Source organism: Xiphias gladius, chromosome 8 (assembly GCF_016859285.1).
Source record: "Xiphias gladius isolate SHS-SW01 ecotype Sanya breed wild chromosome 8, ASM1685928v1, whole genome shotgun sequence".
Taxonomy (NCBI): domain Eukaryota; kingdom Metazoa; phylum Chordata; class Actinopteri; order Istiophoriformes; family Xiphiidae; genus Xiphias; species Xiphias gladius.
The window spans coordinates 27,665,215-27,687,131 of NC_053407.1; the positions used below are offsets into that span (position 1 = coordinate 27,665,215).

At 45.7% G+C, this 21,917-nt stretch overlaps 1 protein-coding gene across 4 annotated transcripts in view; it reads left to right on the top strand.

The window, feature by feature from the left end:
* Positions 1–19,298, top strand: part of LOC120793708 (suppressor of tumorigenicity 7 protein homolog) — a 57,628-nt gene extending 38,330 nt beyond the window's left edge. For 2 of the 4 annotated variants that reach the window (XM_040134010.1, XM_040134006.1), the window contains 13 exons: positions 2,192–2,351; positions 5,097–5,151; positions 5,994–6,109; positions 6,215–6,290; positions 8,299–8,453; positions 8,735–8,832; positions 9,065–9,179; positions 10,782–10,854; positions 11,846–11,948; positions 12,797–12,947; positions 13,090–13,182; positions 15,614–15,756; positions 18,848–19,297. In XM_040134010.1, the coding sequence (XP_039989944.1) occupies positions 2,192–2,351; positions 5,097–5,151; positions 5,994–6,109; positions 6,215–6,290; positions 8,299–8,453; positions 8,735–8,832; positions 9,065–9,179; positions 10,782–10,854; positions 11,846–11,948; positions 12,797–12,947; positions 13,090–13,182; positions 15,614–15,756; positions 18,848–18,943 (1,434 nt within the window). In that variant the 3' untranslated portion in view covers positions 18,944–19,297. Of the gene's footprint in view, positions 1–2,191; positions 2,352–5,096; positions 5,152–5,993; positions 6,110–6,214; positions 6,291–8,298; positions 8,454–8,734; positions 8,833–9,064; positions 9,180–10,781; positions 10,855–11,845; positions 11,949–12,796; positions 12,948–13,089; positions 13,183–15,613; positions 15,757–18,847 lie in introns of all 4 variants that reach the window. The other 2 variants (XM_040134008.1, XM_040134009.1) reach the window with 2 other exon arrangements.
* The last annotated feature ends 2,619 nt before the right edge of the window (positions 19,299–21,917 follow it).

The following is a 21,917-nucleotide window of genomic DNA, read 5'->3' on the forward strand; positions in this document are numbered from 1 at the left end:
AAGAGTACCAGATAAGCCCAATCAAAACTTGTTATCGCTCCCTCCCTCAAGCAGAGGCTGACAGTATAGCAGCTTTGCCAGATGGCAGCTTGTACATCTATTAAAACAGCTCTCATCAGTAATCTGGATCTTATCACATTAAACCTCCAATCTCTCATTAAAACTAGAAAGCAAGTCTTTATTCATATATCACCTATCAAAACAAGGGTTAACAAGGTATTTTATGAAGTGCAAATGACAACACACAATGACAGAAGCATCTGAATACATCATTCGAGAGAGAGAGAAATGAATCGGGGCAGGAAGCATCAATAAAATGCTTAAGAAGAGGTAGGTGTTGAGATGAGATTTAAAACGCTGGGAAGAAGAAGGTGTAGTTTGGCAGTGTTTCTCAACTGAAAATAACAGGGCTGGATAACTGGCTTAAAAATGTTTCTCACAATTCACCCGGGAGTCAAAGATCACCCCGAGGTTTCTGGAAACTGGCCGTGCTAGATACATTTACCATGACTGGTCTCATATTAATATGTTTTCAAACCCTCATCTCCCCCCCTTTTTTTTTTTTTTTAACCATACTCCTTGAGCCAAACTTTTAATATTCATAGTTACAGTTCCCGCAGTGAGTTGCTGAACAGCTCCACTAGAGCAACTTGATGATATTAAAGGATGTGGAGAGGATTTTTTTTTTTTTTTTTTTTTTTGTGAAGTACTGTGGAAAGGTTTTAGGCACTTTTGAAAATGCTGCGATTTGAGGACGCTTTCAAAAATAAAGCCGTGAATGGTTTTTATTCATCGGTTAACTTCATACAAGCTGCAGAACGTGCAGTAAGTGTGGCCCCCTTTTGCCTTTAAAACGGCACCACTTCTACTCGGTACACTTGCGCACAGTTTTTCAAGGCAGTTGGCAGGTAGGTTGTTCCAAGCATCTCAGAGGATTTGCTACAGTTCCTCTGCGGATTTAGTCTGTCCCAGTGTCTCTTCATTTGATCCCAGACTGACTCCGTGATGCTGAGATCGGGGCTCTGTGGGGGCCTGACCATCTGTTGCAGGACTCCTTCTTCTTCTTGTCTCTGAAGACAGTTCATGACTGTGGCTGTATGTTTGGGCCCGTTGTCCTGCTGCAGAATGAATATAGGACTGATCTGACGCCTCCCTGATGATATTATGTGATGGATAGAGATGGAAACCTCTAAAGTGCCTAAAACTTCTGACAATACTGAGCATTCACTTTATGTTTCTGAAACTCCACAGCTGATCTGACACATACTGTTGAAATGGTTGTATTTTGAATGGGGCAATAGGGCAAGTTTAGTGTTTGAAACTAGTGCATACAGATTTTGTTTGACAAAATGCTTTAAATGAGAGTGATGCTCCAACCCAGCGCAGGGGCAAGACGTAAAGGTAAAAGGACCGCACTTGCATTTTACAGCCCTTTTGACCTGAGAACACAACAAAGTGTTTTACAGTTCCTCTCATTCACCCAAACAAACACACATATACTGATGACAGTGGAGCTGCCGTGCAAGGCGCTGGCTCGCTTATCAGGAGCAGTCAGGAGTTCAGTGTCAGGTCAATGGACGACCCACTCTGCCACCTGAGTGGTTCTCAGACGTGCGCCATCATGACCCCCCCAACGGTCCGCAGATTTTCCATCCAACCAAACAGCAGGTTTCACTGATTAGTTCCTCCTCTCTGGCTAAAGTTGGCAATTGGTAAAATTCTAGAGAAGAACACCCTTGGGCCTCTGTGCCTAAAGACTGAGACTCAATGATGCAGACAGTGTTAATCAGTGGAGCAGTGTAGTCCCTGCTGATGAAAATCCTAAATATGTGTTAAAGCATATGGGGCACAGCCAGTAGCTAAGCACTGTTACATTTTTTTTTTTGGCTGACGAGGTATTTTTCTCAGCTAACTTCTTGCTAGTATTTGTCTTTGCAGGAAGATCCTGTTTAATTTGAAAAATCGGATCAGCTGCTAAAACGTTTGAAAATGGCTTGATGTTTCAGGTCTACTACCACTGTGTTTAGTAAACTTACATTTAAGACTGAGAGTAGATCCTCATTGGAGAGAAGTGTGGGCAAAAGAGAAACGTGAATTTTTTTTTTAAATTTAAAGTTTTCAGCTAAACTCAATGAATGTAAGTCATATGAACAGTTAAATTAAAGATTCTCCCTCTCCCTTTCATTCTCAGATCTTTGAGTGGTGGTATTTCAGGAAATATGGGACCTCCTTCATAGAGCAGGTGTCTGTGAGCCACCTGCGCCCCCTGCTGGGTGGAGTGGACAGCAGCTCCCCCAGCAACTCCAACACCAGTAATGGAGACGCTGACTCCAATCGACAAAGTGTGTCTGGTAAGTGTTGATACAAGAGGCATGTCCCAGGGGGCCCCAGGGCAAAAACCTGTTCTTGGGCCCCTATTGACCGTCACAATACATTGGCATTTTCAATATTTTAAGCAAAAACGCCAAAAATTCACTTGAACCAGCTTTTCAAATGTGAATATTGATGTTGGTTCTCCTGTAATTTAAATCTATGCTATGTATGATGGCAAACTCAACATTTAGGGAGTTTTACCTGTTGGTCAGGACAAAAAAGCAATCTGAATATGTCAACTTGGGCTTCAGGGAATAAAGGTGGGTATTTTTCCCTATTTTCTGACATTTTGTACACTGAGCACTGTGTTTCCCCTCGGCTGACTGCTTAATCGACACCATGACACAATGAGTTATGGCCATTATCCGGGGTTGGGGTTGAGTTGCTGCCCCAAGCGAAGGAGTTTAAGTATCTCGGGGTCTTTTTCAAAAGTGACGGTAAAATGGAGCGTGAGATGGACAGGTGGATGGGTGCGGCACCGGCAGTAATGCAGACTTTGCACCGGACTGCTGTTGTGAAGAGGGAGCTGAGTCGGAAGGCAAAGCTTTTGATTTACCAATCGATCCATGTTCCAACCCTCACCTACGGTCATGAACTTTGGGTTGTGTTATCGAAAGAACGAGATTGCAGATACAAGCGGCCGAAATTTGTTTTCCTCCGTAGGGTGTCTGGGCTCAGCTGTAGAGACAAGGTGAGGAGCTCAGACATCCGGAGGGAGCTCGGCATAGAGCCGCTGCTCCTTCGTGTTGAAAGGAGCCAGTTGAGGTGGTTTGGGCATCTGATTAGGAAGCCTCCTGAGCCGCCTTCCTTTGGAGGTTTTACAGGCACGTCCAACTGGGAGGAGACCCCGGGGGTAGACCCAGAACTCGCGGGAGGGATCACATATCCCACGTGGCCTGGGAACTCCCCGGGATCCCCCGGGAGGAGCTGGAAAACGCTGCTGGTGCGAGCGATGTCTGGAATACCCTGCTTAGCCTGCTGCCACCGTGACCCGACCCCAGATAAGCGGAAGAAAATGGATGGATGGGAATCTAACCCCCAACCCTGACAGTGTACTTGTTGAACTACAGTAGAGGAGATCTAAGAAATTCAGGTCTGTCCAGCAGTATCCTCCACAGACACTTGGTGTGAGGTCTGCTCAGTGGCTTCTTGGCTTCTGTCCTACATCAGCGGCGCTTTGATCATGGTTATTCTGTTGAATGTGTATTTGCTTCCCCATGGAAATTAATTCGTTCCAAAAGAGGAAATGTCTTGAATGTGCAGAGTTAGTACCTCATTGCCTTTTGGTTCCGTTGCAGGTGATACAGGAAAAAATGTATCCTACATGTGCATCCATAATGCAGCATACGTCGAGTAACTCAGCCTGCCTTTTAACAGCATCTTTTTTACGTAATAAAAAAATCATATAAGTAGCACGCCAAAGTGGTAATCAAAGTTAAAGATTAAATAGCAGTGCTGAACAACCTCACCTGATCATTTCAATCTCTGCAAGTTTTCTCCAAAGGATCCTGTCGTTGAACTCTGAGGAAATGTGATGCACCTTGATTTTGTTTTCAGCCAAACAACTCAGAATTTTAATAGGATTATGTGTGCTGTATTAAATCAACAAGCCATGATCGACAGAAGAAAGGCAGTTTAATTATTTCATCTGTACTAATCCTCAATTTTTTTATGACTAATAATCTACTCTGTAAATCCCTCCATTGAAGAGATTATAAGAGGGTATAGCGTATTACTTTTCTTTGTTACAACAGAAGTCAGAGACAGACAGTTTCAAGCGAAGTCACTTTATTGATTTAGTCGTAAGTCAGCAGTTGAAATGAAAAATGTGGTGTGGCATGATTTCAATAGGTGTGTGGGACTGATTTGTTTGTTTATTTGATTATTCATCTTTATTGGAGATCAAGCGCTGTTTCAGTGGAATTTATGAACTTTGAACTAGAGTAGAAATTTGTGTATGATTGTCACGATCGAGACATGACACTGGTTAAATAGAAAGGTAATTACTGGAGGCGAAATCATTAGCAGAATAATCCATTAGCTGATTGTTTAAATTCATGCATCAAAGCAAAATAAACATTTGCGGGCTCCAGCTTCTCTAATGGGAAGATTTGCTGAATTTCTCTGTCTTATATCCTTGTAAAATAAATATATTTGACTTTTCAGCTCTTGATTGGACAAAACATGCAATTTTAAGACGTCACCTTGGGCTCTTGATGGGCATTTGTTCACTATTTTGTGACGTTTTATAAATGAAACAATTAATAAATAGATATTAACTTCAAATTATAATTAGTTGCAGCCCAGGTACTCACTATTAATGGGATACTTTAGCATTTTAGTGTTCCACAAGACGGATTCAAATACCAACATTAAAAAAGATGTTGGTATCAACATTTAAAAAAACCCATGTTGTTAAATCCTGTATCTTAACATTCATCTGTTCAGTGCTGTTAGCCAAAACCCGGGCTCGTGACTGTTTTCTGTAAGCAGCGAGAGTTTGTGTGGAAACAAGTTTGGTCACATTAAGAGTTTTAGGGCCTCTTCCCTGCCAGCCGTGCGCTCAGAGAGGTCGACGTGCCATTCAGGGAGCTGCAGGGTGGATAGCAGAATGCACACTCGAGCCCTTTGAAGTGGGCTTGACTGAACCGCAGAGGCTCAATGTCGACTTTGCCCTTGACGCTCATCCCTATTGTTGTTCTCTCTCTGTCTCCCTTCTGCAGAATGTAAAGTGTGGAGAAATCCTCTGAATTTATTTCGTGGAGCCGAATATAATCGGTGAGTGACAGCAGCTAAGCTACAGGCATCTGAAAACCCTGGGCCGGTCTGGGGCTTCAGTTTGCCTCCGCGAATACTGGAGCTCTCGTCTCCACTGCATTTCCTTTTCCTCCCTCTCCCTGATCTGTGTGTCTTCTCTCTTGTTTGTTTTTATAATCCGTCTCTGTCAGGTTCGTTCTCCTGCATCCCGTTTGTAGTCTTATGTGTGTTTGGTGTACTGTTTCTCTTCCTTCTCTTATTCTTTTTTTCTCACTTCTTCATTCATTTTCTCTTCTAATCCTCTATCTCCTTGTGTTTCATTCAGTTTCTCTTCCGACCATCTTGCCATTCATTCCTGATCAACTCCTTCCTCCTCCTTTTCATCTTTGCGCTTTCTCTCATGTATTTATCCCCTCAAATTTCTTTTATTGCTTTCTTCCCTCATCTATTCTCGTCAGCTTGTCCTCTTTTATGCTCTCTTTGATGTGTCTGCCTGCCGTTCCTCCCACTGAGTCATCTTCCACTTTTCCATGTCTAATGTTGTAATTATCCCGTCTCTCTCTCCACCTATTCACCCACATGCCGAGCTCCATCTCTGCACTTTGGCCAATCAGAGTCGAGTACATTCCCTATCGAGTCAGCGCAGCGTCTGACTCCTCTGCTGTTATCTGAGCATCTAACATCTGAGCTAATTAAATTGCTCAGGTCTTTGATTTTCTCTTTCTCTCTCTCCTTAATTGTGTCCTTCCTTTTGTGCCTCTCGTTGCTATACTTATAATCTTTCCAACTGTCCTGTACATTGGAGCTGGTAGTCAGTACCTTATTATTAATGCATCTAATTTTGTCTCTATGCCGCTGTTCAGATATACGTGGGTAACAGGTCGGGAGCCCCTGACGTACTACGACATGAACTTATCAGCACAAGACCACCAGACCTTCTTTACGTGTGACTCAGACCACCTCCGGCCTGCCGACGCCAGTACGGAAGCACACGCATAAGCATAACTGTTTGCATATACGGTGTCTTGTTTCGCGCGCGCAGGTGGTAAATGTGTTTTCTGCGTTTGCGTTTGTGTGGTGGCAGTCATGCAGAAGGCGTGGAGAGAGAGGAACCCACAGGCTCGCATCTCTGCAGCACATGAAGCCCTGGAGCTCGAAGAGTGAGTTTCCCCTCTTTACTTCCCTCCCTTTCTCCCCTTCCCCGTCTCCAGTGTAACTGTCCGTTGTGTTACAACTCACTCCTTTGACACAAGCAGTTAGGAGTTTTAATCGTGATTCTAAATAGTGAAGGCGTTAATTTAAGAGAGCAAAAGTACAATTGAAATGAGATTGTCTGTCAAATAATCTGCACTTACAGTGGTGATCATCATAATGGCGATGCCCAGTTAAACTACAAAAATGCACTCAGTAGAGCGCAGACATCCGCCAAGGCCAGTGTCAAACAATATACACTAATATATAACAATATGTCCGTATCTGCCCCAGAATTTTTGATTGATTGATTTTTGTTGACGTTTTCCACATATGACCTGCCTCACAGTCATGAAGTTCAGTATATTCAGCAGAGTGTTTTAACTGGAACCTTTTCAAGGGCTCCACCATTGCAGTTTTTTCCCCCCCTTAATCCGGTTTTACTCAGCAGGATTTTGTCTGCTTTTTTTAAACCCGAACCAGGTCGTCCTCAGGCTACAAGCTGCCTGCTTCAACAGTGAAGCTGCAGCCATCAAACTGGGATCTCACTGGTAACCATCCCATTTTGACAAAACACAGAGGGGGATGGTGCATCGCTCACTGAGACTGGCGTCTTTTTAGGATGGTTTTTTTTTGTTTTTTGTTTGTTTTTTTGTTTGTTTTGCTTGTGACCCCCTAAAATGAGGCGTTGTCTGTTCGCTCATTACAGTTTATGGCCCTACTGTGGACATGAGCAGTTTAATCAAAGAGCGTCAGATTTTTAGATTCCTGAAGTGGTGGAAGTGTCCAATAAACAAAAACTCAAAGTCAGTGGGGAAAAAAATATAATTTTATGCGTTTTTTTTTCTCTCTCTTATCCTGTTAATCATTTCGGTGACCTCCTCAGATTCGTGATGGGTCCCATTGTAGGGTCCCAAAAACCCCAGGTTAGGAACCATTGCTATAATCAACCATCCAGAGACAAAGATCATTTTTGCTTTGTTGTTATAAAAATTGACCTTCGTCTATCACCTACTTACTGTACAACCACCCACACGTTTGCTTTTGTGCACCTCGTAACTTTTTTCATGTCCTTCTTATTTAAACTGTAAAATTACAAAACGGCAAAAATTAACTCACAACTCATATAAAACAAAATAATAATAAACACTGTTTCTTTCAGGTCAGTAGACTTCATTGTCTACTGACTGTCTGAAAATAAAGAAACTGCAGGTTTTTTCATGTTTGCAGGGGGGGTGCATCTAATCACACACTGGCCCTCTAGGTGCCTGCATCATTCATAGGGGAAGACAGTGACAGCTTTACTTGTTTTCATGGCAGCTTAGGTTTTATTTCTAGGAGCGTCTGTAACTATGGAGGCGGCGCAGAGGAATTGTGGCAGTGTCATATGTTGCTCTCAGCTCACATCAAGTCTGTGACAGCCAGCTGACTCGGAGGAAAACCTCTTTGATCAGTGCTCTGTCAGACGCCGCTTACAAATACATGAGACAGAAAGGCGGTGTTACGGTGCATGGGTGCCACGCTGTGTAGACAAACAAGGCCCCCTGTATACTGAGTTGGAAAACGAATGAATTAAACCACAGGGACGTGAGGAGAAGTTAACTTCTAATTCCCTGCCTAACAAAAAAAAAAGAGAAATAAAAAGAAGCATATTCAGAATAAACACGGAAGACTATAAATAACAGTGTCGTAACCAAAACTTTGCTTCCCTGTGCTCCCTCTTTCTTTTTTCTACCCTTCTCCCTCTTCACCTGTTTTTTCCGCTCCCCTTCTGTCTCTTCGTCCTCTGTCCTTGTCGTTCCATCTTTCCTTCTTCTCGACTCCTATTTTCCTCTTCTCTAAACCTCTTCTTCTCCCTTATTTTCATCTTCTCTCCTCCTGCCGTCTATTTATCACCTGCCCTCGTATTCCTTCCTGTCCTCCCTACTACCAAAATCCCTCTCCTCTCCTCTCCTCTCCTCTCCTCTCCTCCGGTAGTTGTGCGACGGCATACATCCTCCTGGCAGAGGAGGAGGCCACCACCATCATGGAGGCCGAGCGTTTGTTTAAACAGGCACTAAAAGCTGGAGAGAGCTGCTATCGCCGCAGCCAACAGCTCCAACATCATGGTACACAATATGAAGCCCAGCACAGTGAGTATAATCCCCTGAGTATCGACGCTGCTAATAATCAGAATAGTCCTTTTGTTTTCTTACAGCTATAACTCACTTCTTGGGCCATATAATCGTATATTAAATGCCGGGTTGCGGCGAGAGATTTAATAATTCTGTTAGCCTGTAAATATCTAGTCTTCAGCCTCACAGATACGCTGCGGAGACTGGATCGTTATTCTTCCAGTTCCATTATAAGGACATGAAATGACGTTAAAAATGATCTGTACGTGTTGAATTATTTGTGCCTGTGTCTCCACCAGGAAGAGACACCAATGTGTTGGTGTATATAAAGAGAAGACTGGCCATGTGCTCCAGAAAGCTCGGCCGAACACGAGAGGCAGTTAAAATGATGAGAGATGTAAGTACACACCCTGCCAGGAGTGTACACACACACTCACAAAACACAAGCACTAGACTGACAGGAGTTTGATTTCACACAAAGCCAACACAAGCTTCAGTCACACCACAAGGATTTAACCAGACAGTGTACTTTACCTGCCGTAGCGATGACCCAACGCTCTTGTCTGCTGACTGTGCATGTGTCGCCCCCTGTCCGGTATTACATGTAACAACAGTTGTGTGTTTTCCAGTTAATGAAGGAGTTCCCTCTCCTCAGTATGTTCAACATTCACGAGAACCTGCTGGAGTCACTACTGGAGCTCCAGAACTACGCTGACGTCCAGGCCGTTCTGGCCAAATATGACGGTGAGGGAAACGCGCGCACACACACACACACACACACAGACGCACTCTGTTTAATGGTTTTATTCATGTTCAGGTACAAAACACCAAAAGTGGTGGTCGCATTGCCTCCTCTGCATGTGATGCCAGTGATTGCAGTGTCACAGCAAATTACTTAGAAAGTAACTTAACAGAAAATAAAACCTTTTTTTGAGTTACTTGTGTACATCGATTAATTGTGCGTCCATTCACTTTATTACAATATCAATTGATCCCGGTCCCGGTCTGTTTGTGGTTCGTTACAGCAGACGTCATTGTCGTCTAGAGACCCACAAAAAAATCTGAAATCTGAAAAAAAAAATCTATGACATCTACCTTTTATGAGTAAAGCTTTAATTTCCTTTGAGCTTGAACTGCAAGAATGATTAACCACTGACATTCACAATATACATTTGCATGACATGTTACTTTATGTTCAGTTAGTAAGACTGCCCAGGAGGAAAACGTGCGTTGAATCACTGCAGGCTGTAAAATATTTGATTTGCTGTATTTCCACGGCCCTAATGGGTCATTAATGCTGCTGGACAACTTTTCCATTTTATGGTACAGCCGCTTTAATTTTTTATATTTAATTTAGAGATGAACAGAAATGAACCCTCCAGACCTGTGCTTGTATAGCAGATGCTGTTTGTCGTTTTTTTTTAAAATTTGATTAAGTTCATTTTAGCAGCAGAATTGGTCCTAAATCCCGCTCAAATTGGCATATAATGGATTTACTTTGTAAAACTCTGCACTGTGGCAAATACACACACACATGCAGGATGCAGTGAGGACAAGAGACACTGTATCACCAGCAAGAGCTTGAAGAATTAATCAGTTAGTCACGTGGCAGGATATTAATCAAACTAGTTTCATAATCAGTTAATTTTTCAAGCCTAACTGCCAAACATTTCCTAGTTTCAGCTTCTTCTTTGTGAGGATTTGCTGCGTTTCTATGTGACAGTGAACTTCTCTTATGTCTGGGTTTTATACTGGTCAGACCAAACAGTCAGTTTTTAAAAACATCACCTTTGCTTTTAGGTAACTGGAGTTGCACATATTTTATTTTATTTTATTTTTGAATTTTCTTAAATTTTTGCAGACCAAAAACGATGAATTGAGCAAATAACCAGAAGATTAGTTGATATAAACATAATTGTTAGTCGTAGCCATGATGCCAAAATACGTAGAGACATACAGCACAGGTCTTTCAGGATGCATAGTTTTTAACAGGTGTTTCTGCGCTGGTAAAGGTGCTTTAACGAAGATAAACACACTTCAGCATCTCTTTGTTCACCCGCCTTAGTGCTCTGGAGGAGTATGTCGGCCTTATCGTTGGTGTTAGGTTTACATCAATGAAATACAGCAGATCACACTCAACTGTTAGAGAACAAAACGCCCTCAAAGCTATGAAACCCACACTCGTTATCTTCATTCACAAACCCCTCCGGGCGGCTGCAGTCTCCTCAGACGCGGGCCTCCCCTCTATCACCTGTAATTCCAAACTTTTGCTCCGTTCACTAAACAACTCCCCCCCCCTCTCTCTCTCTCCCGTCTGTCCATGTCTGCTTTGTGTCTCCTCCACAGATATTAGCTTACCCAAATCTGCAACAATATGCTACACAGCAGCCTTGCTCAAAGCCAGGGCGGTGTCGGACAAGTGAGTATCGCCTTTCATCGGCTACAGTGCGCACACAGAGGGGGGGCCTGACATACCTGCCCTGCTATTGAAGAGTTTAAAATGGAGCTGATAATAGCCTGGGGAGCTGTTGAGTGTGAATCAGAGAACGGGGCAGAGCACTGGTGGAGGAAAAGGAGGGTTAGCGGTCATTTTTGCTCTCCGGAACCTCGGGGGTTTATCAGTGTTGTTGTGAGAGTGTTTCTGTCTCACCAGAGGTTCAGGGTCATTTCTGACTGTAAAACATATAATAGAAGTTATACTAGTGGTGCACAGACTAAACAACAGTCAGGTTGTTTTTGTTTTTTTTAATCCATTTGCTCATTTATTCACACGAGTAGTTGAAAACACACTGTTTGCATTTGCCGCTTTATCTCTACATCCTTTCCCATTTACGACATTTGAGCCATAATTTAAAAACAGTTCTTGCAGGCCACAAAGTCTCAGTGACAGATGCGTAGGATCAAAGACTCGTGAGACGGAAAGGAAGCAAAGGGCTCGCGCGCACACTCCCTCACTCTCGACTCGCTCCGACGACTGGCCTCAGACCCTCCATCGGACACAGTTCATACAGACAAATGGCACCATACATACAAAGGCTACAGATCTCTCACCTTGGGGGGGGCGCCAGCGACGCTTTCCGGTATGCGTACGGGTAGAGGTCAGCGAGCTCTTCAGATGCAGACAAACGAAGATGAAACGGAGCTGGAAAAAGAGAAAAGCATCTACTGGTGCATTTTCCTGCTCTGGCCCCTCACGTCTACGTTAGTCCACCTGTTTCACAACCCTCAGCTCTTTAACAGGTTAGGGATTTAGTGGTAACTGAGGGGGTTTGGATTTATTCAGTGCTGCAGGAGTCTTTTTTTTTTTTTCCTTTCCATATTCGCTTTGATCACACAGTGACGTGCAATCCCGTGTGAGATTACTGATGGTGTGTGCGTGTGTGTGTGTGTGTGTGCGTGAACGCACGCAGGTTCTCTCCAGAGGCAGCGTCCAGGCGAGGGCTGAGCACAGCGGAGATGAACGCAGTAGAAGCCATCCACAGAGCGGTGGAGTTCAACCCTCACGTCCCCAAAGTGAGTCCCCGGAGCAGCGCCACACTCGTACACACCACACACACACCTGCCAGGTCCACGCCGCCCACCGCACGCTCACCGCGTCACAACTGCTCGCGCGAAGCACGATTGGCCGCGATCGGCGTTTTTCTATCCAGTGCCGGTTGGTGTAATGAAGACGCTGTTCTCCAAATGACCCCAGACATATCTTTGGCATTTCTGTGCTGAAACTATACGGCGATACGGATCTGTGACGGGCTTCAAACCGGCTGATAACAGCAGCCGTGCTGAAGTGTGGTTAAAGCATTTGGCTGATGCTGGCGGGAGTGATCTCCTCTTAGATCATTCTCTTTGGAATGATCCAGCATCGATGCACAAAACTAAAATGTTCATGTGCTCAGCGCGAGAGCAGCTACACTGTTAAAGTAGGAAAAGAAAAAAAAAAAGGATATAGGAAAAGTCTGTTGGCAAGTGTTTTAAGAACCATATGGATAATATGCTTTCCGCAAGCTCACATTTGTAATATTGTTGTTTTAAAAAAATAACAATGGAACTAAATTCATCCGACGATTTCAGTATTAATGATTACTACTGTAAATGTGACCGTAGAGAAAGGAAAATTTAAAAAAGGCGCCCAAGATCCATCGAGTATCATTCTGTAGTCGAATCGTCGCAAACTGAATTTAGATGGAATCGGGAGGTGCCTCTAGGTCTCCAGTCCGAGTGTCGCACCAGAGAAATGGTCGGCAGAGTGTTGTGGTTTAATCCACATTCCACTCACCCTTTGTGTCGCGTTCAGATTGACGGCCGTCACTTGACCCTGTCCATCTTTCTCTCTCCGTCCTCTTCACCGTCCGTCTCCTCCTCAGTATCTGCTGGAGATGAAGAGTCTGATTCTTCCTCCAGAACACATCTTGAAGCGGGGCGACAGCGAGGCCATCGCCTACGCCTTCTTCCACTTGCAGCACTGGAAAAGGGTGGAGGGGGCGCTCAACCTGCTGCACTGCACCTGGGAGGGCAGTGAGTACACACCAGCACGCATGGGAAATTCACTCCTGACATGAAAACATTGGGGGTTCGTTGAATGAATCAGCCGTCTTGGAGCCCTTTGTTCAAACCGGCGGTTTGTTTTCCTCCGTATGTGTTTTTTGTGTGTTTGCAGCGTTCAGAATGATCCCCTATCCTCTGGAGAAGGGTCACCTGTTCTACCCTTACCCCATCTGCACAGAGACGGCAGACAGAGAGCTGCTACCCAGTAAGAGACGCCCTGAAACACACACACACTCATACATTCGCACGAGACGTGTTTATGCAGTGCGAGGCAAAAAAAAAAAAAAAAAAAAAAGTGTTGAGAACGTAAACATTATACAATTGTGGCGATGAACTGAAAAAGTAGCAGTGTTTGTTGTTGAAGTTGTTAGTTTGTAGAAGAAGCTCCACAGTTTGCTGAAGCTGGGCTTGATTTGTCCACTGCACTGGGGGGAAAAAGTGGGATTAATTGTCCGTATTGATGAGAGGACGGTGCAGGTTGGATCTTTTTATTTAGAATAACGAGGGTCATTTCAAAAGTCCGGCACAAACATGGAGCGGTTGACGTTGTCATTGATGATTGTGACGATGAGAAATTCCTGTAGGGAGCGTCCGTGTGTGTGTTTGGAAGGTTGTTGGCTGACGCGGAGTGTGTGTCGTCCCGCTGTCTGCTCAGCAGCTCGTTTGTCCTCGCACACAAACCTGCGCCTGATGAAACTGGCTTCCAGCCGCTGGCTGGCCGGTACAGTACGTGTACACGCTGTTCATTACATCACGACACTGCTGTTTATTTGAGGAGTGAAATTATTTTTTCCAGAAAGACCAGTGAGGGTTTTTAACTATAACGGCCCTGATTAAACGTGGCTGACGCGTGAGTTAACCGGGTGAATTGTCAACCTACGTAACAAATAGCTGCAGCCATAGAGACAGAGCGCAGTCAAGTCCCGCCGACAGCGGAGGGGAGAGCAGGTCATCGCCCGCCACTGACCTTGGACTGTGTGAAGGTGCCGTCTTGAGTTGACGGCATTACGGTGGTACACACCCGGCACGCATCCGCTAACAAAATAGTTCCGGGCACCCAAAGGACGATAGTTTCTCGTTGTCGTATGAGTGTAGATTCCTAAACAAAAGGTAAGACAAAGAACCGGCAATCAGCTTCCGCTGGACACTCTTCTCCTGCCGAGCTGTTGTCAGATCTTTTACAACATTGAGGAGGTAACTTTCATACAGCTGAGGCCATGTGCCCTGATTATTAATGAATAGGTCGGAGGTTGAAGCCAACGAAGCGACGCCAGGCCTGGTGTTGAGCTTCGTTGGGTTAAACCGATCCAGTGGGATGATTCCTCCAAGAAGAGCCAGCTGAGGGGAAGAGGCACCGAGGTAGACGGACAAAGCCCTTTCCTCTCTGGTAGACATCAGCCTCTCTGGGGCTGAATTAATCCTTTGACCCAGTGACGTTGAGTGTTTTTAGCTAGCGAGCGTGTCGGCCCTCGGTTGCGTGCTGTGCCGCCGATTGTTCTCCCCTCCGGTGGGCGCGTTCGACGCCTTGCGACAGGAGCAGTTTTTCTCACATATATCTGATATATACAGCATCGTGCAAACCTTTTGGCCACTAAAAAAGAGGATGCTTTCAAATAATGCCATGAATAGTTTTATTTATCAATTAATTTCATACAAAAATCGAATCAGTATTTGCTGTGACCCCCCTTTGCCTTTAAAACAGCACCAGTGCTTCTCAGTACGGTTTGTCGAGGCACTTGGCAGGTGGGTTGTTCCAAGCGTCCCGGAGAACCTGCCACGGTTCCTCTGCGGATTTAGTCCGTCTGAGTGTCTCCTGTCTCTTCATGTGATCCCAGACTGACTCCGTGGAGCTGAGACCGGGGCTCTGTGGGGGGGCCGGACCGTCTGTCGCGGGACTCCTTGCTCCTCTAGTCTCTGAAGACGGTTCTTTGCGACTCGGGCTGTGTGCCTGGGCTCGATGTGGGGGCCGATGTGAGCTCGAGCACAGCTCAGTACTGTATGTGAGATCCTCCAGCGTAGACGGCATAGAGCCGCGTGCCTACAGTAACCTGATCAGACGTCTGTACGGCAGCCTGCTGTTTACGTGCGACTGCACTGCTGCCTTCAGAATCTTCCTTTTCAACACATCAGGGGGAGAGTTTCCCTGTTTAAACAGCATTTAAATGGACTAAAATAAGAATAAAATTAATTCCTCACAAATCTCTTCAGAGTCTTTGTAGGTTACCCGACCAGAAGATGCTGGTGGAGTTGACTCAAATTTTGTCCTTGGCTTATCGGTTAAACCTCAGAGAGAGGACCAGACTTTTTTCGGGTTGTTCCTCCTCTTCTAAACTCTTCTAATTTACTGGTCACCGGTCAAACAGTTTTTTTTTGTTTCAGCAACTTCAGGTTTCCGGACTTTGAAAATTGAAACATCCTGTACCGTTGGCTGTACATGTGATAACAGTCATGACAGCAGAGTGTCTCAGAGAGAGTTTTGGTTTAAATACATTGGTCCTAAAACCAACCTGCGGCCAATAAAATACATTTTGAGATGTGTGTGATGTGAATGTTTTGCTCTGAACTAACATTATGTTGTGTGTTTTTGTGTGTGTGTGTGTGTGTGTCCGTCCGTCCGTCCTTGTCTCACGTGGAAGCAGTGTTTCACGAGGTGTCAGTCTACCCAAAGAAGGAGCTGCCCTTCTTCATCCTCTTCACAGCCGGCCTCTGCTCCTTCACCGCCATGCTGGCTCTGCTCACACACCAGTTCCCCGAGCTCATGGGAGTGTTTGCTAAAGCTGTGAGTACGCACGCACACGCACACGCACACGCACACGCACAGAGCAACTTGTTTTCCCTTGTTTGGAAAGTTTGAGACCAAGAGAAAGTCAGAACGCAGAATTCTGCTGCAGGATATCACAGCTACCGTCCAGATCTCCGTCTCTTTGGCTGCGGATAATCTCGGGGGGATGAATTATTTTGGTGACCCCTGACCTTCTCTGTAGCATGAAACTTTCCTCTTAACCCGACACTTGGGTCAACGACGGGGGTAAAAAGTTAATAGCTTCGATTTCAGAACGTCTGCCGGGTGCATTAATATATCCAGTGGCCCTCCGACCTTTCTGCTTGATCAGCCTTTAGGCCGAAGCGTCTGCGCTGCTCACAGTACATCTCATAACCTACCAGCCACATTAATATGCACTTTGCTCCGAGGGAATAAACTGATCTGAATCAATGACCCCGTGACCCTTTAGCTCCACCGACAGGAGAAACTTTCTGTTTCACCCTGGCGGCGTCAGAGCTTTACGGCTAAATCTTCCTTTTTTCCGGATCACTTTCGACCTGCTGCATTTTGCATTTTGAACTACTGGCCGTGTGTAACATTAGACCGTCTCTAAGTGCATTTGTTGACTTTTCCTGTTGCGATGCTTCGAGGGCGTCCGCCAAATTGACCACCGGACAATAGCGGCCGAGATGTTCCGGTTTGATGAGCCGGTCGGCTCCTGCAGCCACTCAGTCGGACTGTACGTCATATCTGAAAGTCATTTCGATTTTTCCACCGGCCCGGTAAAGCATAATTTAATCAAGCCGTGCGGTGCCAAGCTATGAACGCATGCTGCGGCCTCACGGCAGGGGACAACCCTGCAGTCGCCGCAGTGAAATTACAAATGCTTTATCACACGCTCGCCACCTGGAGAGGAGCATTTATTCAAGATTGGAATCCGCTGGATCATTAATTTCTCCAGGAACCTGCTGAGGTTAAATGTCCTTTCTCCAGCCTAAGCACTAAGCACACGGAGCCTCCCACCTGTATCCATAGCAGCCAGTGGAGGGCGCTGCCTCCCCCGCTCCTCCCTGTAGCGCTGCGCTGCTCCCCAGGAATGTGGGTGAGCCCCCCCCCCCCCGATGTGACACTATCAGCAGATGCCATCTACCTGCTACCACACACCCACACATCAGGCCTCTTGCTCTCTAGAGGTGGACTACAGGCACACTTCAGGTTTTAATGCAGGAATCACCGATCATCATAAATCGATCTGAAACCGATAAGTAAAGCAACTTTTTCACGTTTGTCTCGATGCGTTAGGGGCAAAGGAGCCGTGTTGCCTTTCCAGACAGTAAATGCCTTATATGTAATGGACTTCCGTTGTTCAGGTCATCATCTACTAACTAAACCGATCGTGAGACACAGTTCTGCGCTGAGTGTATTTATCCTGCATGACACACCCCACGCAGGTGATTCAACTTATTTCTGCCCGATCGGACCAGATCGGGTTTCTCAGGACGACGTGGGCATGTTCAGACTGCGCTTGACTGACAACTGCCTGACTCTCCCGTGCGCTCTGCTGACTAACTAGCTCATAGTCGGCTGACCTAACCTGACTATGATGGAGTGTGGCCGCCCGAGCGTGTGTGGAAACACGTCCCACCTGGTGTCTGTAGGTCACATGCCGAGTGTGTTGCTGTGACTCTGCTCCCCTGACAGACAGAAGGACGCATTAACGAAATCACTCTGGGTTTAAATTGGCTCCGACTTGCTCAAGTTACGACCAAATGTATATTTTTATGAGATTTCATTAGTGACATGCATGTCAAGCGCTGTCCCCTTTTAAAACCTGTACACCCCATTGCACGGAACGGTTCGGTAAAGTGCGGCCAGGCTTTGCCGTGGCGGTAAAAGTGAGTCAACTGTCAGTGTCATTTAAGTCGAGGCAGCTTATTCCCTTGGAGCAAATTTCATAGCGATCCGCGTGTTGCGTTGGGAGCGACGCTGCGTATGTGGCGCGTAAATTGATGTTTTGGTCTGAAGGCGGCACAAGCGCAAAGGTCGGGGGGTCTTTAAACGCTGAATGGGAACGTGGATCCTAAAGTGGTCACCGCCGTGGCCGATTACCCCCATCCACTCAGTAAGGCCGGTATGGACACGGCAGCGGTGCAGCCCTGCTTCGTGGATCAGGGGACAGTCTCCCGCTGCTCTCCCACGCAGTTCCAACACGTGGGGGGGGACACGCCATCACTTTGAAGTCCCCCTTTGAAGCTGGAACAGAGATGCGTGACGCGATGTGCGAGGCCGACGACCGGGCAGACGCATGCAGGTGGAGGGGAGGGCGGCACAACCCTGCAAACCCTGTTGTGGTTTTTATCTGTCGTCGGGCAAAGTTGGAACCTCTGCGACCTCCATGTTGCTCTGGTGGAGCCCCTATCAACCCATCTGGTTGTTGCCAAAACACCAACCAGAGAATGAGGCCCTGACAGCGAGCTGCTCGCAGGCCAGCTGGGAAAGTGGATGTGCTCAAAAGAACTGGAAAAAAGATGCCGTTTTTTTTCTTCAAATTTTTAACCCCAAATCTCAAAACCCCAAATCTTGGTGTTAACAGAGAAAGTACATGACTCACTGTTTCTAGTAAGAAATTACAACATTCATCTTGAAAGGTAATAACGACACGAAGAAGTCCTCATTCTTGTCGGCTCGAAAAGTGAAGCCTGAGAGTTCATTCTCAACATGGGAAACAATCGCCTTTCAAGGTGCATTTATAGCCCCCCTCCCCCCGAGCTTTCAACTGCATCACATGGTCTTCACAGACTGCCTTCTTTCAGGCCATCCCTTTCTTTTCTGTGAATGGTCTTTTCGGGCGTGGAAGACCATGTGTTGAGGTCAAAGGCTAGCAAGTGGACCATGAGTTGGGATTGCTGTGTTTTTACGTAATTGTAAATTGAATATCTTTTTGTTTTTGTTTTTGAAGAGGTCAGCCTGGGGTCTGGAAACTTGTAATGGGCCTGTTGTTCTTAGCAGACTCAATTATTACTCCTGAGTGGTCTGGTGAAGTGGACTGAAGACTGCTCGGGCTCCTGAAGACGTTGTATGACCGGTTGTCTTTGTCTCTCTGCAGTTCCTCAGCACGCTGTTTGCTCCTCTCAACTTCATCATGGAGAAGGTGGAGAGCATCCTGCCGTCCAGCCTCTGGCACCAACTCACCCGCATCTGACCCCGACCAGACCGGACCGGACCAAGGAATCAGACCCAGGAGCCGACCTCCATCCAGACAGAAACAGTTGAACTGAAACCCAGAACGCTGCATTGGACTGGACCGACGCGCCTTCGTGCCAAGATTACCGAGTTCAAACCAAACTGAGAACAGGCGAGGACGACGGGAGGAGGCACGAGACAAAAAGAAAGCAAAACAATGAGATCCAGAATTGGTTTTGACTTTATTTGATATGTTTGCATTTTTTGGGTTTTCAATCATTTAAAGCTGTTCTTTTGTTGTACAAAAAGAGGTGATAAATTGCCATCATTAAAAAAGTGAAAAGACAAAAAAATACAATAAAGGACTTTTTGTGTATTGCTGCAAGCCGGCTTCTTCCCGCCATTTTGATTCACACAGCGGTTACCAACAGAAACGAGGAGCGAAGTCTGGACACGGCCGACCTTCAGCTGGAGCTGCCGGGTGTTTAAAGTATTAGCTGGATGTTGAAACGGCAGAACGCAACCTGGTAAGTTTTACTGTTTATCTGTGGAGTCCTTCGCGTATTTGCCTCATCTGTTGAATACATGTCCTCCTCCACAAACTAACGGCTCGCTCCACAGGTAGAAGAAGAGTTTTACCTGCCTCCACCAGGTAGTTTTGCCCTAAAGTGATGTGAAGTTCCATCTACTGAGAATATGATTCTGTTTTTGAGCCACAATGTCCAAACGCGATGAAACGCGGGTTCTTAGCCCAGTTACTTAAACAGGTACTTTTCCTCACGGCTAACAAGCTACGTTTTTTTTGTTTTTTGTTTTTTTTTAAATAAAACTTGAACACATCGTCGCTACTGTTCCAGGCAGACGCTGGCGCTCAACTCCTGTACGATATGAAGGTCTAGAACTCTATTCTTGAAACTTGCTTGAGACGTCAAATCCATCACAAAAGTCTGCATTGATTTTTTTCTCCGAGGTTCATTGTAACCTGCTGCTAGGCTGCATTACCAAGGAGGGATCATGCAATTTTTGACAAAAATTAATGTGGGGGGGGGGTCACACGACTCAAACAGGTTTCAACGGTCTGTTCACAGATTTACAGAAACCACAGAAATGAAAAAAAACAAACAGTTGCTGTCAGGAAAGTAGGATGAATCCACCCAGACATCTAAAACTAAAGCATGCCGGCAAAAACGTTGCGTATTCTTGATTCGTAGGCGAAGGTAAGACTAAAAAAAGACGTGTGTGGTGCCTTAAAGGGTCTTGAGGGATAAAAACATTTTCCTCATCGGTTTTAATGGCTGAGATCTGGGAGTGAGGCGCATCGCATCAGGCTTTTTGGAGTTTTTTGTTTTGTTTTGTTTTTTCTTTGTCCTGTTGTCCATCTTTGTAGCAAAGTAGCCACGTTCCCCAATCTCCAAGACACTGATGCGGCGAGGATGATCAACACCGATGTGAAGGATTATGTGACTCCTCCTGATCAAGCGCCGTCAGTCCGACTCCTGTGATCGGCCGGCACGGCGGCAGGAGGCGAAACGGGTTTTTGTTACTTACAATGTTCTGTCTCGCTATTGGTTACAGTTAATGGTTCCATACACTATAGATATCTGATTTTAATTTACACAACCTCATATTTACATAAACAAACAAACCAAGCCCTGTCTGATTTAACCATTAACAAGCCGCGTCTGCAGCTAAAGGAAGATAAACTCCGGCTAATTTAGATTTCTCTGTGTTTACACTTGGATGCTGGATGAGTAAAATACTCTGCCGAGTGCAGTCGTACAGATTCAATTTTTCTTTTTTTTCCCCCCTTCCCCTCCTCTCTCTCTCTCTCTTGTAACCGGCTCAGTTGCTGATGTGCATCTTCCAGACAGGACTTAGAAAAATAAACTTCAGACATTTTTACACACTTGAGAGTAAATAAATACGAAGAAATGACAGAAGGACAAATAGAGGATTTACACCTTTGGATGACAGCAGGTTGTAATGGTAAAGAGCCGGTATCTGAATTGAACTTTATTCGATCTCACACACACACACACACACACACCGATTGTGTTTTCAAACTGGTTGTTGGGGCTGCGGTCTTCTCTAACCCTGATCGATAGGCCGGTCTGGAGGCTACAATTAACAGTGGATCTGTCGTCGCCGAGTGGGTTCACGGGCGCAGGATATTTTTCATGAGACTTGGCGATGAAACAAGATCATGTTGAAACGCAAAGCTCGAGATGTGGCTCCTCTTCCCTGTGGTTGTGTTAGTTAGTTTAGAGGCTTTTAACGGCAGCAGTTGACTAAGACAGAGAGGATTCAAACCTGCAGGTCCAGACCAACCTGCGCCACCTACAGGCAAACAAGGTTTTAACTAAAGGAGTTTGTCTCTCGTGGCTGCTGTCTGTGTTTTGATGTTTTTTACGACTTAAACCCGCAAAATGTGAGATTTTTAATTTAACTTCTCTTAACCCATAAACATACGATCTTCCACCTGCCTCTCACCGAAGAGGACCGAGTTCACACTGTTGACTGCGTAGAACAGTTCGCTCTGGACTCCTGTCTGTCTGGCGGAACACATTCCGGATTTCAAACCAAAACAAAAACAAAAACTTGTCACCGACCGCCTCCCAGAGCGTATTTCCTTCCGACACTAGCGTGTAACGGCAGGTGTTGCGTATCGGACTTTTAAGACCCTAACGGAGGACTGCGGTGCTACTCTTGTGCCTCCTACCAGGTGGAACCAGTGTCTAAGTGTAAAGCTCATAGACGCAAACGAAACAGCAGCCACAGGAAAGAGAGAAACCAAGTTAGAGCTCTGGTTGTCCGCGGAAGCTGCGACTCTCTTGGCCCGCGGGAGGCGAGGGAGTCGCGTCTGCACGTGCGGGTCTAAGCTGCTGCTGTGTCACTCTGCCTGTAGGTGGCGCAACTGCAACTCAACTGGAGCTCGCCGAACGCCGACATGAGTTAGAGGTGATTTCCATGAAATGAGAACCAGGTTCTCAGTT